At 36.3% G+C, this 14414-nt stretch overlaps 2 protein-coding genes across 2 annotated transcripts; both read right to left on the minus strand.

Annotated features, from left to right (window-relative positions):
- Nucleotides 1-12305: 12305 nt before the first annotated feature.
- Nucleotides 12306-13061, minus strand: LOC141620480 (protein FAR-RED ELONGATED HYPOCOTYL 3-like). Its single transcript, XM_074437338.1, has one exon. It carries the CDS (start codon nt 13059-13061, stop codon nt 12306-12308), a length of 756 nt encoding a protein of 251 aa, XP_074293439.1.
- A 108-nt stretch (nt 13062-13169) lies between these two features.
- Nucleotides 13170-13976, minus strand: LOC141620481 (protein FAR-RED IMPAIRED RESPONSE 1-like). The gene is made up of 2 exons (XM_074437339.1): nt 13742-13976; nt 13170-13612 (listed from the first exon to the last, which is right to left on the minus strand). Exons 1-2 carry the CDS (start codon nt 13974-13976, stop codon nt 13170-13172), a joined length of 678 nt encoding a protein of 225 aa, XP_074293440.1.
- Between the last annotated feature and the right edge of the window lie 438 nt (nt 13977-14414).

The raw sequence follows: 14414 nt of genomic DNA on the forward strand, positions 1-14414 counted from the left end.
GTTATACAAAAATGAACCAAAGTTATACAAAAATGAACCAAAGTTATACAAAAATGAACCAAAGTTATACAAAAATGGACTAAAGTTATACAAATATGGACTAAAGTTATACAAAAATAGACCAAAGTTATACAAAAAAAGACTAAAGTTATACAAAAATTAGACTAATTTTGTATAACTTTACTCCATATTTGTATAACTTTAGTCCAATTTTGTATAACTTTAGTCCATATTTGTATAACTTTACTCCATATTTGTATAACTTTAGTCCATTTTTGTATAACGTTGGTCCATTTTTGTATAACTTTGGTTCACTTTTGTATAACTTTAGTCCAATTTTGTATAACTTTAGTCCATATTTGTATAACTTTAGTCCATTTTTGTATAACTTTAGTCCATTTTTGTATATAACTTTAGTCCATTCTTTGTATAACTTTAGTCAATTTTTGTATAACTTCAGTCTTTTTTTGTATAACTTTAGTCCATTTTTGTATAACTTTAGTCAATTATAAGATTAAAATCAACAAATTATAAGAATTTTTATATGGCTAAAATTAAAACAACAAATTTTATGAAAAATATTTTAGTAGATCTTAGATGAAAAAAAAGTATCTCATAAAAAAAAACGAGATTTAAAACCCGAAATCTTAAAAAAAAAGTATAACAAGAAGAGATTTGAGAAAATGAATAAAAAACGAGAAGTAACAAAATAAAAGAAAATAAAAGACAACAAAAAAAAATGAATGGAAAAAACAACTCAAAACATAAAAATAAACACCAAACGGAAAAAAAAAACCGAGGTGAACAAAAAAAAAAAAAAAAAAACAAGTGGCGGCGGTGTGGTGGCGGCGGTGGTGGGTGGTGAGTTGGTGTCGGGTGGGATAGTGGTGGGTGGTGGTGAATGAGGAAGAGAAGAATGAATGATTTATTTGGGTTTTTTGATTTATTTGGATTTTTTGGGTTTTTTGATTTAATTGGATTTTTTGGGTTTTATTTATTTATTTGGGTTTTGGGGTTTTTTATTTATTTGGATTTTTTGGGGTTTTTTTTTTGGATTTTTGAGAGAAGATGAGTTGTGTGATATGTGAGAGAAGTGGATGGGAGGAAAAGAAGTTATAGTGAATTAGTGATTAATTAGAAGGATTAGTGAAGGAGGAGAGAATGAGTGATATTAGTCCATAAACACACTTTTTGGAGGTTGATCTTGGCCATCCATCTTCACCATCCAATGGCCCTTAGAAGGACTTATGGACTCAAATATATAAGTGGCCTTAGTTGATCCTTCCTATATATATATATATATATATATATATATATATATATATATATATATATATATATATATATATATATATATATATATATATATAGGGGCGGGTTCAGTCTGGGCGAGTTACGGTGCGAACCGTGCAACTAACTAGCTTCAACCCAATTTTTTTTTTTTTTTTTTTTTTTTTTTTTTTTTGCGGATACACTTTGTTTCCTTACTAGGTACACCTCTTATTCACATACATTTTATAACATATGTAGATACATTTTTTCCACACTAACATTTAGACTTTTTTAACACTAATTTTTTGGGAGTTTTAAGACTAACTCCGAGATACATTTTATACTATTTGCGGATACATTTTATATTATTAGCGGATACACTTTATGGAAATTGTTACAAGTTTTAACACTAACTCTCGAATACGTTTTATATTTTTTGCGGATACATTTTATATTTTTTGCGGATACACATGACATTAAAGTCAGATACGCATTATAATACTTCTGGATACGCAAGTTCATTTTTTCGAATACACATCGTATTAATACCAGATACACATGGTTATACTGCCGGATACACATGTATCCAGTATCAATACCGTGTGTATCTGGGTTGATATCTTGTGTATCCACTGCCCACCCTCACCACCGTCGCCACCACCACCACCGCCACCACACCCACCAACACCACCACCACCACTACCAAACTGACCCGACTACACACCACCATCCCACAATCATTCGTCTCACAGCTTCTCTCAATATCACCTCATTCTTCAATTTTTATTACACTTTCAAAATTAAAACAAAAAACGTCTTGGATCAACAAAATTCATGATCACCCTATTTCGAAATTAAACTTACTGTCAATTATCATTTGGTATCTGGGAGTATCACCCTATTTCTCCTCTTCTTTCTTTCCTTCATGTCTTTCTGAGTTTCAGTACAACGAAAACGAAAACAGCTCGATTTCTTTCACGGCTTATCTAAATAGCCAAATGGATCATATTTCTTACAAAAATGACAAGACCCAGATTATATTGGAAGGTAGTTGTCCAAGTGTACGAAACCCGCCTCAGTCTGAGGATTATCCATCAGGAATTGTGTTCTCTTTGGATTTACAAATTGGTAGTGAAAACAGGAAAATTCATCAGTCAGATGATCGGAAAATCAGAGTTGAAAATGCAGATTGGGCTGTGATTCATCTGGTGGCATCATCATCATTTGTTGGGCCATTCACCAGGCCTGCGGATACAGGGAAGGATCCGTCTTCAGACGCTCAAAGTATGATGAACTTGATAAAGAAACTCTCGTATTCCACGCTTTATTCCCGGCATTTGGACGACTACCAGGAATTATTTCACCGGGTTTCACTGAAGCGTTAAAAGCAAAGACAAAACAAGCCGGACTCCACGGTGATAGGATCCGATCATTTCAAACAGATGAAGATCCGTCAATGGTGGAGCTATTATTTCAATATGCTAGATATTTGATGATTTCTAGCACACGACCATTGTCGACAAGTCAACTAACATCGAAATTTCTCAAGGATTGCAAGTATATGATTAGTTTTTCGAAATTAATTGTATTTCTAAGTAGATCTAAGAATTGGAAAAAGAAAAAAAAAGATGAAAAAAAAACCACAAAATTAATTATAAGAGTTGGAGAGTATCGAAAATGGAGGATGTGAATGAGGTTCTGCCGGAGATAGGACAACAGGGAGCTCCGGCGATGGTATGGTTGTGGTCGGGATTGAAGAAGGTGAATGATTAGATTTGGTGATTATAAATAAAGAAATAATAAATAAATGATGTGGGATGATTTTGGTGGTGGTCGTGGTCGTCGTCGCCGTCGGAGAGCATGGTCGGTGACGGAAAAATTGAAAGCCATGAAGAATGAGGTTGACTGGTTGTGTGGTTAGGGGAGAAGTGAGAACAGGGAAAAGTGATAATATAAAGTGGATTTGGTGTGTGATTTGGGCTGAAAATGACGTAAATAGTTTGTTTTTATTAGTTCGTACGGTTCGCACCATAATTTGGTTCGTACGGGATCCTGATTCTATATATATATATATATATATATATATATATATATATATATATATATATATATATATATATATATATATATATATATATATATATATATATATATAGATAGATAGATAGATAGATAGATAGATAGATAGATTTGGGATCCTATGAGAACCAACAAGATAATGAGAACCATGAGAACCACTTATAATTGAACAAAACTTTGTAACTAACGCTATTACCCAAACCCGTCCATCATTTCCATTGTACAAATTCCCCTTTTCACTCATCTCCCTTTCTCTCTCTTCGAAACCATCGTTCTAGATCCTTCCTCCATTTTCGAGCGTCACAAATATTCCGATCAAGTTCCTCGCCGATCAAAATCTTCGACGTTTTTCCAGCAACAGATCCTGGTAATTCAACGAGGTAAACTTCCGATATTCATGATTAATTTTTAGCGAAATTAGGGTTTCTGTGTTTCTGTCTTTGCAATTTTTATGTCAACTAAATTAGTTGAACTTAAGCCTTCATTAATTTGTTATAGTCGGAATTATGAATTATGTTTGTCAAATTAGGTACATTAGTTGAAATCATGAAATTAGGGACTGCTTTTGCGAAATTAGGGTTTCTGTGTTTCTGTCTTTGCAATTTTTATGTCGACTAAATAAGTTGAACTTAAGCCTTCATTAATTTGTTATAGTCGGAATTATGAATTATGTTTGTCAAATTAGGTACATTAGTTGAAATCATGAAATTAGGGACTGATTTGGCGAAATTAGGGTTTCAGTGTGTCTGTCTTTGTAGTTTTTAAATTTGTCGACCATATTAGTTGAATTTACGCCTTCATTAATGTGTTACAGTCAGAATAATGAATTATGTTTGTTAAATTAGGGTTTGGGTGAATTAGATTGGGGAAACTTGGAAATGAGGGTTGGGGAAGTTAAGAAACTAAGTACATTAGTTGAAATCATGAAATTAGGGACTGAACTTCCAAATTTTTTGCTAATTACGCTAATTCATTGTCCTTATATGGCAAATTCTTAGATTTGTAGTCTTGTTGTTCACATTTTCGCTAATTAACCTAACTACGCAATAATCAAACCCTGATTCCCCATGTTGTTGTTGATGTTTGTTGCTGATTTTCTACTGAAATTGTTTAAATGTCAAGCTCAAACAATGCATACTAAGTAGCATATGCGCTGTGAGTAAAGCTACTAACGTTAGTAACTATTATACTGAGTCAAGTAAATTTTTACATATTTTCTCCATTTAAAAGTATTCCTTCTTTTCAATTCTGCATACAGAAACATTAAAAAATGGAAAATTGGTGCAAAGGTTTGGTAGTCAATCGCGAGGAAGTAGAACAAGAACTTTTTATCCAACATTATGTCAAAGAGAAAACTGACTCTCTGAGTTACCTTGGTCAAGTTACCAAAGTGGAGTTCACTGATCGTCGCAATCAATCAAGATATGATGTCTTAACTGATCCAAATCTTGTGTTAGAAATCTTCAATCACCTTGATAAATGCTCTGATAGGGCAAGCATGGCCAATGTCTGCAAATTGTGGGCTAAACTCTTTCTTTTCTTCCCGTATTCACCTGGTGTTCTGATAGCTTACCTGCAAACTTTGCGATTTAATGACATTAATGGCGTGAGGATAGTGCGTAGTCGTGGTAGACTAATTTCCAAAAGATGCAAGTGTTTTATGACGGGTAATATGGCAGCCAAATTCGTCATGCATGTTCACCAACAAAGAAATGTTTTTCAGAACACCCATCTCAATCCACTTAATGACAGTCAAATTAAGCAAGTTGATGAGATGTTGCGGGATATGCCACCTTTGTCACATGAAGAAGCGAAAGCAATAGCAACACCCTTACTAGCTCGTCGAAGGTTCTCTTATGTTGAAGTCGTTGATTTGACGTAGGTCTATCAGAAGTTTGTACAACTTTCTGGCCAACGTACTGTATTTGTACTTAGGCCACTTAGGGTATTGAACGTTAAGGTTTAAATGTTCCTTTTTGTCAGGCTTTACTAATAATTATGTAATTAGTTTTGGCATTTTGGATTGTAGAAGTTGTTATGAATGTTGGGTTGACATATATATATATATATATATATATATATATATATATATATATATATATATATATATATATATATATATATATATATATATATATATATATATATATATATATATATTATATTTTTGATTTGACTTTCACAGCTTATGTTCTTTCATTTCCCAATTTTACTTAGTTTTCATCTGTATTCATCAAGTCGTATTATGATTTTCACCATTGTTTTGCAACATAATTAACTGTGAAATGCTGCAATCTGCCTTCATTATAAACATGTGATTTGTAGAACAGTTTGTCTTTCAACTGTCTTTACAATATCCCTCAAATGATTGATAGATATGGGGCGAAAGAGTGTTGCAGCCAAGAAAAATTCTACTAAAAGGAGGTCGGTCAGTCAAAGATTATTTTTTAGCAAAATCGAAAGCTGCAACAACTGATGCTGTTGACCCAAGCAATTTGAGTAAGAAAATCAGTTTACTCTTGCACATTCATGAAAACAAAATTCCTTATCAGTACATGACGTAGCGTTGCACATGCATGAAAGAAAAATATATGTACATTAAACAACCCTACACCTGCATGAACTAATCAACATTAACTTTGACAGCCTCACAAAATGCAACCTCACCTTACAATGAGGAATAAGGGAAAGGGTTGAGGGTTGGATTAGGCGGATCCGCGGTAGCGGTCCGCCTAATCCAGCCCTCAACCCTTTCCCGTCCCGTTTTAGGATACGCGGCAACATATGTTTATTAAACAACCGTGTACATGCATGACAAAGCAGAGTATGTGCATTAAACAGTCTTCCACATGTCTGAAAAATAAGGGAAAGGGTTGAGGGTTGGATTAGGCGGATCCGCGGTAGCGGTCCGCCTAATCCAACCCTCAACCCTTTCCCGTCCCGTTTTAGGATACCCGGCCCTCTACTTTAACTCCCGTCCCAAAAAAAAAGGGTTCACTCATCCTCTCTAGGGTGTCTTTTGGTCTCGCGGCCGATAATGTGAGAAGGGAAAGGGTTGAGGGTTGGATTAGGCAGATCCGCGGTAGCGGTCCACCTAATCCAACCCTCAACACTTTCCCGTCCCGTTTTAGGATAGCCGGCCCCCTACTTTAAATCCCGTCCCCAAAAAAGGGTTCACTCGGCCCCTCTAGGGTGTCTTTTGGTCTCGCGGCCGATAATCTCAGCACTCGTATATTAAGCTGCCTGTCCGATCTGTCTGATGTACCTAAATTTAATTGGTGCAAGTTTGCACGAGTCAACATGATTGAAAATGTCATTTCCTGGAAAAAGGCAGCAGCTAAAGACCCTGGTACGTCCTTTAAGGGACCAATTCTCATTTTCTGTCTTATCTACTTGGATAGAGTCGTTTTCAAGACAAGAACGGTCGTTCGATCTTTCCCTTTGTTAGCCAATTGGTCTGACGAATGTATCAGAGAGAGGGTGAAGATGGAAAAACATGAGGCAAATGGTTTTGGAGAGGGGCGTGTAGAAGACAGATTTGTTTATAAAGCACTCGTGTCTGAAACTGACAAACGGGTTGATGATACAGTGACGACAAAGGGAAAGGAAAATGTTGAGGGTGCTGGAGTGACGACAACGGGAAAGGGAAAGGTTGAGGATACTGAAGAAGGAGGTCCCGTTGATAAGAAAACAACAGATTGTATCAAGTTTTTAGCGGGAATTGCTTTGTTACTCTTGCAGACAGACTATGGTGCATTCTCAAAGACAATCATGCAAGCAAAGTTTGTGGTTCCCTGGTATGGAAGTCGTTATTGCAAAATGTCGACTTTGGTGATTCGTTATTTGAAGGGTTTTCACTTTCAAAGACAAAGTAAAGAAGAATCTGAGATGGAAGAAGAGGAGAGAAAGGATGAAGAGAAAGATGACCATGAAATGGAGGAAGAGGAGAGAAACGATGAGGGTAAAGTGGAGGATAAATTTGAGAAGGTCAAGGAGAAAGATGACCATGAAATGGAGGAAGAGGAGAGAAAGGATGAGGGTAAAGTGGAGGAGGGGAAGAAGTATGTTGATTATATGGACTCTGATGAGTTTTACAACGATCCCAACATCTTGGCTGATTTAGAGGGGATTCTGAATAGTGCATATAACCGTGTTGGTGAGGCATTTAAAGAACACCAAGTTACGAAGGAAAAGATGGACAAGGAACTCATGGAGGGACCATCTTTCAGTCTCTTTCACGGTGAGGATGCGTTAAATACATCTCAAGAGTTCCGCGAAGCACAGAGGTCTGGTGATATGTGTGATGTTCCCCATGCGAGCACGTCAACTGCACCTGTCATTCCATCCCCTTCCTGTGCAACAACGTCAGCTACACCTTCAATCCCATCCCCTACCCGTGGAAGCACTTCCACTGCACCTTCTATTCATTCCCCTCCCCGTGCAAGCACATCAGCTGCACCTTCCAATCCACCCTCTGCATCACCAATACTTATCTCGTCACAACTATCATTGAATGAATCTCCAATTATGCCTTCTTCTCCACTTGTAGAACTGTCCACAACCGTCCCCTCCCAGACTCGGAAGTGTAAGAGAAACGTTGAGTTACCTGACGTTTTTCGTTCACCTTTTTTCATACGAAATGTGAACGTGATGGATACCTTGAGTCAGTCTGAAAAACTGATGGGTGACTATGCATTTGCTGCTGACTTAGATGAAGGGTATGTATTAGTCTATTAATTTTGCTTTTATTTATTTCTTATTCGATATATGTATTATATTTTCTTTCTATAACACTAAGGTTTTATTTTTGTAGCGAGGTTAAATTCGTTTACCGTGGCGGCAAGATTCTTACACGATATGATATGAAGACCTTGCTATTTGGTGGTAGCGTTAACATCGACGTGATCAATGTGTGGTGTGATTATCTGAATAATGGAAACAGGTTAAGAGATCGTAGATCAATTTCCTGTCTCTTTCTCACTGAAACAACTGATGTAAGTTTGATATTTAAATTTTGTTGGTCTAAGTTATCAACTTGTACATTTTTATTCTCTAATACGGGTCACCTAATTAAAACAACAAATAGCCTCATTGGATATAAACTATAGAGACGTGAAATTGGTAAGTTGTTCAATATTTTAAAAGTTTTCGAAATACATAATTAAATAATATACAAATCCAACTAATCATTGTTTGACAGGTTTTTTTCCCTGTTGTTGCACCCAGCCCACTTCTTCATTGTTTTGTGTGATCCAGGTTGTGTAGATTTTCATGTCAATGTTCAATATGTGGTATGTTTTCACACCGTTTGTCAATAAGTATGTTAAATGTCTGATTTAATTCTTATATAACGAACTTATTTGCTTGGCATTGTCTTCTGTCTAACAGAAGAAATAGTTAAGTGCAAAGCTTTCTTCCATGATTCCAAAGCTGCATGCTACATATTTTGTAGTAGCCAAAGAGTATGTTCCGAATAAAAGTTTCTCTGTCGAGCGTGATACTGGAATTTACATGATGCGACATATGGAGACGTACAATGGGAATAAGTGTCGGTATACTTTAAAGCTGCTCAAGGACGTAAGTCTCCATTATTTAAGTCAAATTTTTAGTTGGTGTTTCTATATTTCCTAACGCCAGAAGCCATCAACATGCATGTATTAGCTTTGTTCTTTCATGAATCAGCCTTGTATGTGTATTAGATATGTAGGTATGTGTATTAGATATGTAGGTTTTGCTGTTGATTTCACTTTATATCATTGTTCGTAGGCGATGTGAAGCGTTACATTGTGAGGGTTTGCAATGAAATTTTGACTTGGCAAGACAACATCGTGAAAGATCAAGTGACGTCTAAACCAAAGGCTTACAAGAATGGCTGTGTGATTCGGTAATCAGAAATCTTTTACCAACAATGCTTCTCATTACCATATGATGACTCCTCGTTTATTAAAAGTGTGCTATGGTTATGTAATTGTTCTGTGTTTTTCCTTTTTCTTCCCAGGAATGAAGTTCCACGAGACTTGCCCTATACAGATGAACACTTGATGAATTTTAGTAGGACAAATGTGGCAAATAAGGAGTAAGTTATCACTGACCATATAGCATCTTTTTGAGTTTTTTTTTGTCCACTTTGTTGTTCTGTGTGCATCTAATTACAATATGTGCATTATTAGTGACATTGTTGTAGACACTCCATGGCTGCAAGTAACCCAAGAAGGAATGTCGACTTTGTTTGGAGGAAAATGGATCATGGATATGGTAATTGACCTTGTTGGTCTTCGTTTAACACTTGAAAGACCAAATCTTATGTACTTTCCGACAATAATCAAGGTATTCATATTCATCCTTAGTAACCGCTAATGTTTCTACTTGGAATTACCAACATTTTTCACAAATTTTCTCAACTTTCAGGATGTTGTCGCTAAAAACAGTTTTCAAAGTCAGTACATTAAGCTTCGATTTTGCCCAAAAGTCTAACCAAAGCTAAACTGGTAATTATCCCATCACTTTTTTATTTTATTATATCGACGGAATTTACTACTTGCCCAAGAAAGAACTTAATTAAATATCCTGTCTAACTTGTTTGTATATTATTCCGTCAAACTGGTAATTATCCCGTCACTTTTTCATTTCCCTATGGGCGTTTTTGCAGGCTTTCTTCCCTTATTGTGTCGACCGTGAACATTGGTTTGCTTGCGTGTCTGACTTTGTTAAAAAGACCAATTTTATACTTGACTCAAACTTGCCTAGGCGTCTTGACACAAGATGTAAATTTTTAGTTGAAACGGTATGATTATATCCGTATGCCTTAGGGGTTTGTTACCTCAATTTTGTGTTGGTTTTCCTTCGCTTTTATATTATTGTGTTTTTATTTTTTTGGTTTTTTGTAGTTATTTCCTGCTTTGAGGATTATTGCAAGAGACTTTCCAGGATACAAAAAGCTGTTGCAAATAAACAATTTTCCGTTTGTGACTGTGGATGTGCCTCGACAAAAGAATGGGTACCTTACATGTTTAAATTATACTCTACTCGTTTTTAATATTTTCGATGGGATACACACCATTTTAAAGCGTTTAACAAATTTCCTTATTTCAAATAGTATTCTTGCGGAGTCTATTTGCTGCAGTTTCTAGAAAACTTGAGTTGTCAATCATTATGGTCCGATCAGACTTGTTACGAGGTAATGATGTCTAAACCAAGTTATATTAGCCAAATATTATTCGACATATTTTATTGCAACACTTTCAATATTGTTGTCAAATATATATGCAGAATTTGGATGAATATGGTGAGAGTTTGATTGTAGATCTTATCAGATGGGAGGAAAACAAGAGAACGGTAATAACAATATCTACCGAATGCTTTATCTAATTTTGTTTCTATTATTTCCCAATCTTTTAACTGCAAGACTTTCAATATTGATGTCAAGTGACTTTAAACGTAACAATATTTCCCTACCTTTTTTTTGTAGGATTATAAATAGGTGTTATTTTTGCATGAATATGGTGAGAGTTTGCGTGCTTAGCAAACGGGAGTGGCAGAGAACCTTCTCATTGTCTTTTGTTGATTCTTTGATTTGGGCAGGCATTAGTTTGTAGGTGGAGTAAATTTGTAGGTTGCATATGTGTAGGTACTCCAAGTAACTTTTGCGTGTATGAAAGACCCTCCTACGTGCATGAGAAGGCGTTGTATGTGTATGAAATACCTTTCTACGTGCATGTAATTTGTCGACTTTCGGGTGAGACTTGAGCGTGCCTGAGGAGGCGTTATATGTGTATGGAACAACCTTTTTTAACGTGTGGGGCACAATTATGTCACTAGATTATGGCCTTTTTTAATGAGACTTGTAATGAGAATTACCCTATTTGTCAGGGTGGTGTTGTTTTAAAATCCCAAAGTAACTTGCATATTTACATGCATGAGAAGGCGTTATATGTGTACGGAACAGCCTTCTACATGCATGAAATTTTTCAAAACAAAATTACTTTCATTATTTAGAGATCGCCTAGGCTATGCTCGGTTATGGCCTGTGTCATGCTCGTGCCGTGCTTGAGCGTGCCTGACTAATTCTTCAACTTTAAACCAACTCCTATGTACTTTGAGCGTGCCGTGCTGGGCCGTGCCTAAAGTGCTGATAGAATTGGCCCGACTTCTTCAATAATCACTCACATTTAAGTTTCGAGACTTGAAATGAGAATTAAAACCCACATTTAAGTCTTGAGACTTGAAATGATCCTAAAAACAAGTGTTGTAATGAGAATTAACCCATCTCATGGGGATTAACCCATTTGGGTTATCTGTGCATAAAATGGCCTTCTATGTGCATGGAATAACCTTTTATGTGCATGATATTAAACGACTTGTCGTACACGATGATGATTCAACTAATCACATTTTATTGCTGGCATAAAATGATCACATGTTTCAGCTTTTTAATTACCAAATTTGGAGAAACAATTATCACACGTGCATAAAATGACTTCGTACGTGCATAAAATGAGCTCGTATGTGCATGCCATAATTGCTCAGGGAAATACATGTTTTCTATTCTTAAATCGAATCACAATTTCATCTTCTCAAATATACAATTTAAAAATCCGGAAGACTCCCGTTACATTTATTACAAAACAATTGTAAATGAAAAAAAATAATCCTAAAAACAAGTGTTGACTTCTCAAATGATGCTCAAAAATTCCGCCGCACAAGTCCAATTCCTCGCAAAAAACTTCAATCTCACACATAAGAAAGCAAATGTCAGCAAAGATAAAAATTAGAGGAAAATAAAAAGGGTAAAAATAGAAAACTTGCGCTAATAAGAGACATCAATTACTCGACTATTTGTCAGTGATCCTTTGGTCGGTCACAATTCCTGCGGTCGTGGTTCGCCATCTGCCCACAAGCCTTGCATCTTCTTAGTGGTTTCTTATTGACTTCCCCCGCTCTTTCTCTTTGTGAAATCATTCTTTTTCCCGAGCCTTTGTTTTGCATTGTCTTGGCGACAAAATTGTAATTTCGCTAGGCACACTTGTACCCAAGAGCATTCCAATTTCCGCATTTTTGTCCCTTTTCTTTCCAATACTATTATTACCACCATCATCAGCGACACTACTTGTTATTTCTGCAAGTACCCTTTCCTTGAACCCGCGTAAAATGGTTAGTAACTCATCACAATTAACAGGACTCTGTTCAACTAGTGATACACAAGTGAACATTTCTGACCACAATTCAGTCAGTTTGTTCTTTTGTGCATCGACTGATCTGCAATCAGCAAGCAACTGCCCATCAGAATTGAAGATTGACTGGCAAGTTGCTAGTTTGCTCCACCTATTAAGTAGGTATTCGCTTGGAATTTTCTCAAAACCATAATCTTTTAGGACACAGAGAATATGTCGACAAAGTATTCCATGTCGTTCAAATTTCTTGCAATTGCATACTAGTTTCACTTCAGCTGTCTTATAACCCACCTTATAGTCTTTCTTTCTCACACGATCCTTGACGTCTATGTAGAGAATTGCATGATTCTTATCTTTTTCTTTGTCCCCAATGGCACATGTAAAGCATGCTGCTTTTATTTCCACTTTGAACTCCTCGAAAATTCTCGGAGTGTAGGTTTCTGCTACATGCTTTTCTAGGTTTAGAGGAGTAGCCAAGTCAGGAAACGAGTACTTAGATTGTGCAATCAGTTTTGATTGAGCCCATCGTTGTGTATCCATTGCACTCTCAAAGCGCATCCAAAATTCAACAAGGGTCAAATTTGGATTAGTGAAATTGCTAAAAAAATGATTTTCTGACTCGGACCTCGAGGTGGTTCTCATCAACCCTCATAAGAACAAGTCACGAAAGTAAGCTGGAATCCAAAATTGTCTAATGCTATACTTTTCCTGAAGCCACTCATTATCCGACAACCCATGAGCTTCCACAATGGCTGTCCATCTTTCCTCAAATTCAGCAGGCTCCACATCTTTGCCCCAAACACATGAGTTTATCTCTTTCAAAAACTCAGTTTCTCTACATATCACAGGCCCTACCTTCTCTGGCAACTTCTTCAATATGTGCCACATGCAATATCTATGTTGCACTTTATCTTTAAAGACTTTCTTAAGTCCTCCTTCTATCCCCAAATCTTCGTCAGTTATTATACACACAGGATAACGACCCCCCATAGCTTCTAGGAATCTCGTAAATAACCAAGCAAATGACTCCTTGCTCTCATTAATAAGAAGCCCAGCCCCAAAGGTCACACATCTCTTATGATGATCCACCCCTGTGAAAGGGGCGAATATCATTCTATACTTATTTTTCCTAAAGGTAGTGTCAAAGGATGTCATGTCCCCAAATAGCTAATAAGTTTTTATACTAATAGGGTCAGCCCAGAAAACATGTGACAATCTACCTTTCTCATCTACCTCAAAGTCAAAGTAAAAGGATGGACACATTCTTTTTATTTTCATAAAATGCTCAATAAGCATTTGAGCATCCCCTTCTGACAAGAACTTTTTGATATCCCTTGAAAAGTTTTTAAAGTCTTCCAATGAAGCACCCACATTCTGATAACCTCTGACATACTCCTTAAACATCCTATAGGTCATAACTGGACCTTTGTTAACCTTTGAGTTATCAACTATCATTTTTTTATGAACTATATTCAATTCTCTCGTTTGCGTCAGATGTACCATTGTTAATGGTGTAGCTGGCATATGATTATGCCCTTCAACAAAACCATAAATTTGGTATTTACCGTTAGCAATTCGTTTAAAGTTAATCCTAGCAAGGCAACCTACCCTAGTCCTTTGCCTACGGTGTTTTTTGCCTTTGGCTTCATATTCTCCAGCCTTATTACACAAACAAGTTTTATGTGTAGTGACACCCTGTTTATTCTTTGTGAGCCTTTTCTAGTCACAAACCCACATTCTTTTCCATATGCTTCATAAAAGGCAATACCGAGTTCAAGTGTATCAAAGACCATACCAATAACAGGCTTGAGATGGGTAGGATAACCAAAAATACGATTCATGTTGCTTGAACCGGGCGCCTCCTCCTCCTCCTCCTCCTCTGCATCCTCTATT

This window comes from Silene latifolia, chromosome X (genome assembly GCF_048544455.1).
Source record: "Silene latifolia isolate original U9 population chromosome X, ASM4854445v1, whole genome shotgun sequence".
Taxonomy (NCBI): domain Eukaryota; kingdom Viridiplantae; phylum Streptophyta; class Magnoliopsida; order Caryophyllales; family Caryophyllaceae; genus Silene; species Silene latifolia.

Bases quoted from the DNA above. Each gene is read 5' to 3' on its own strand.
- LOC141620480 (XM_074437338.1), bottom strand. From the start codon at position 13,061: ATGGATACACAACGATGGGCTCAATCAAAACTGATTGCACAATCTAAG.
- LOC141620481 (XM_074437339.1), bottom strand. From the start codon at position 13,976: ATGATAGTTGATAACTCAAAGGTTAACAAAGGTCCAGTTATGACCTAT. The intron at 13,613-13,741 runs GTAGATTGTCAC...CCCCTTTCACAG, and splicing joins CTTTGAGGTAGATGAGAAAG to GGGTGGATCATCATAAGAGA.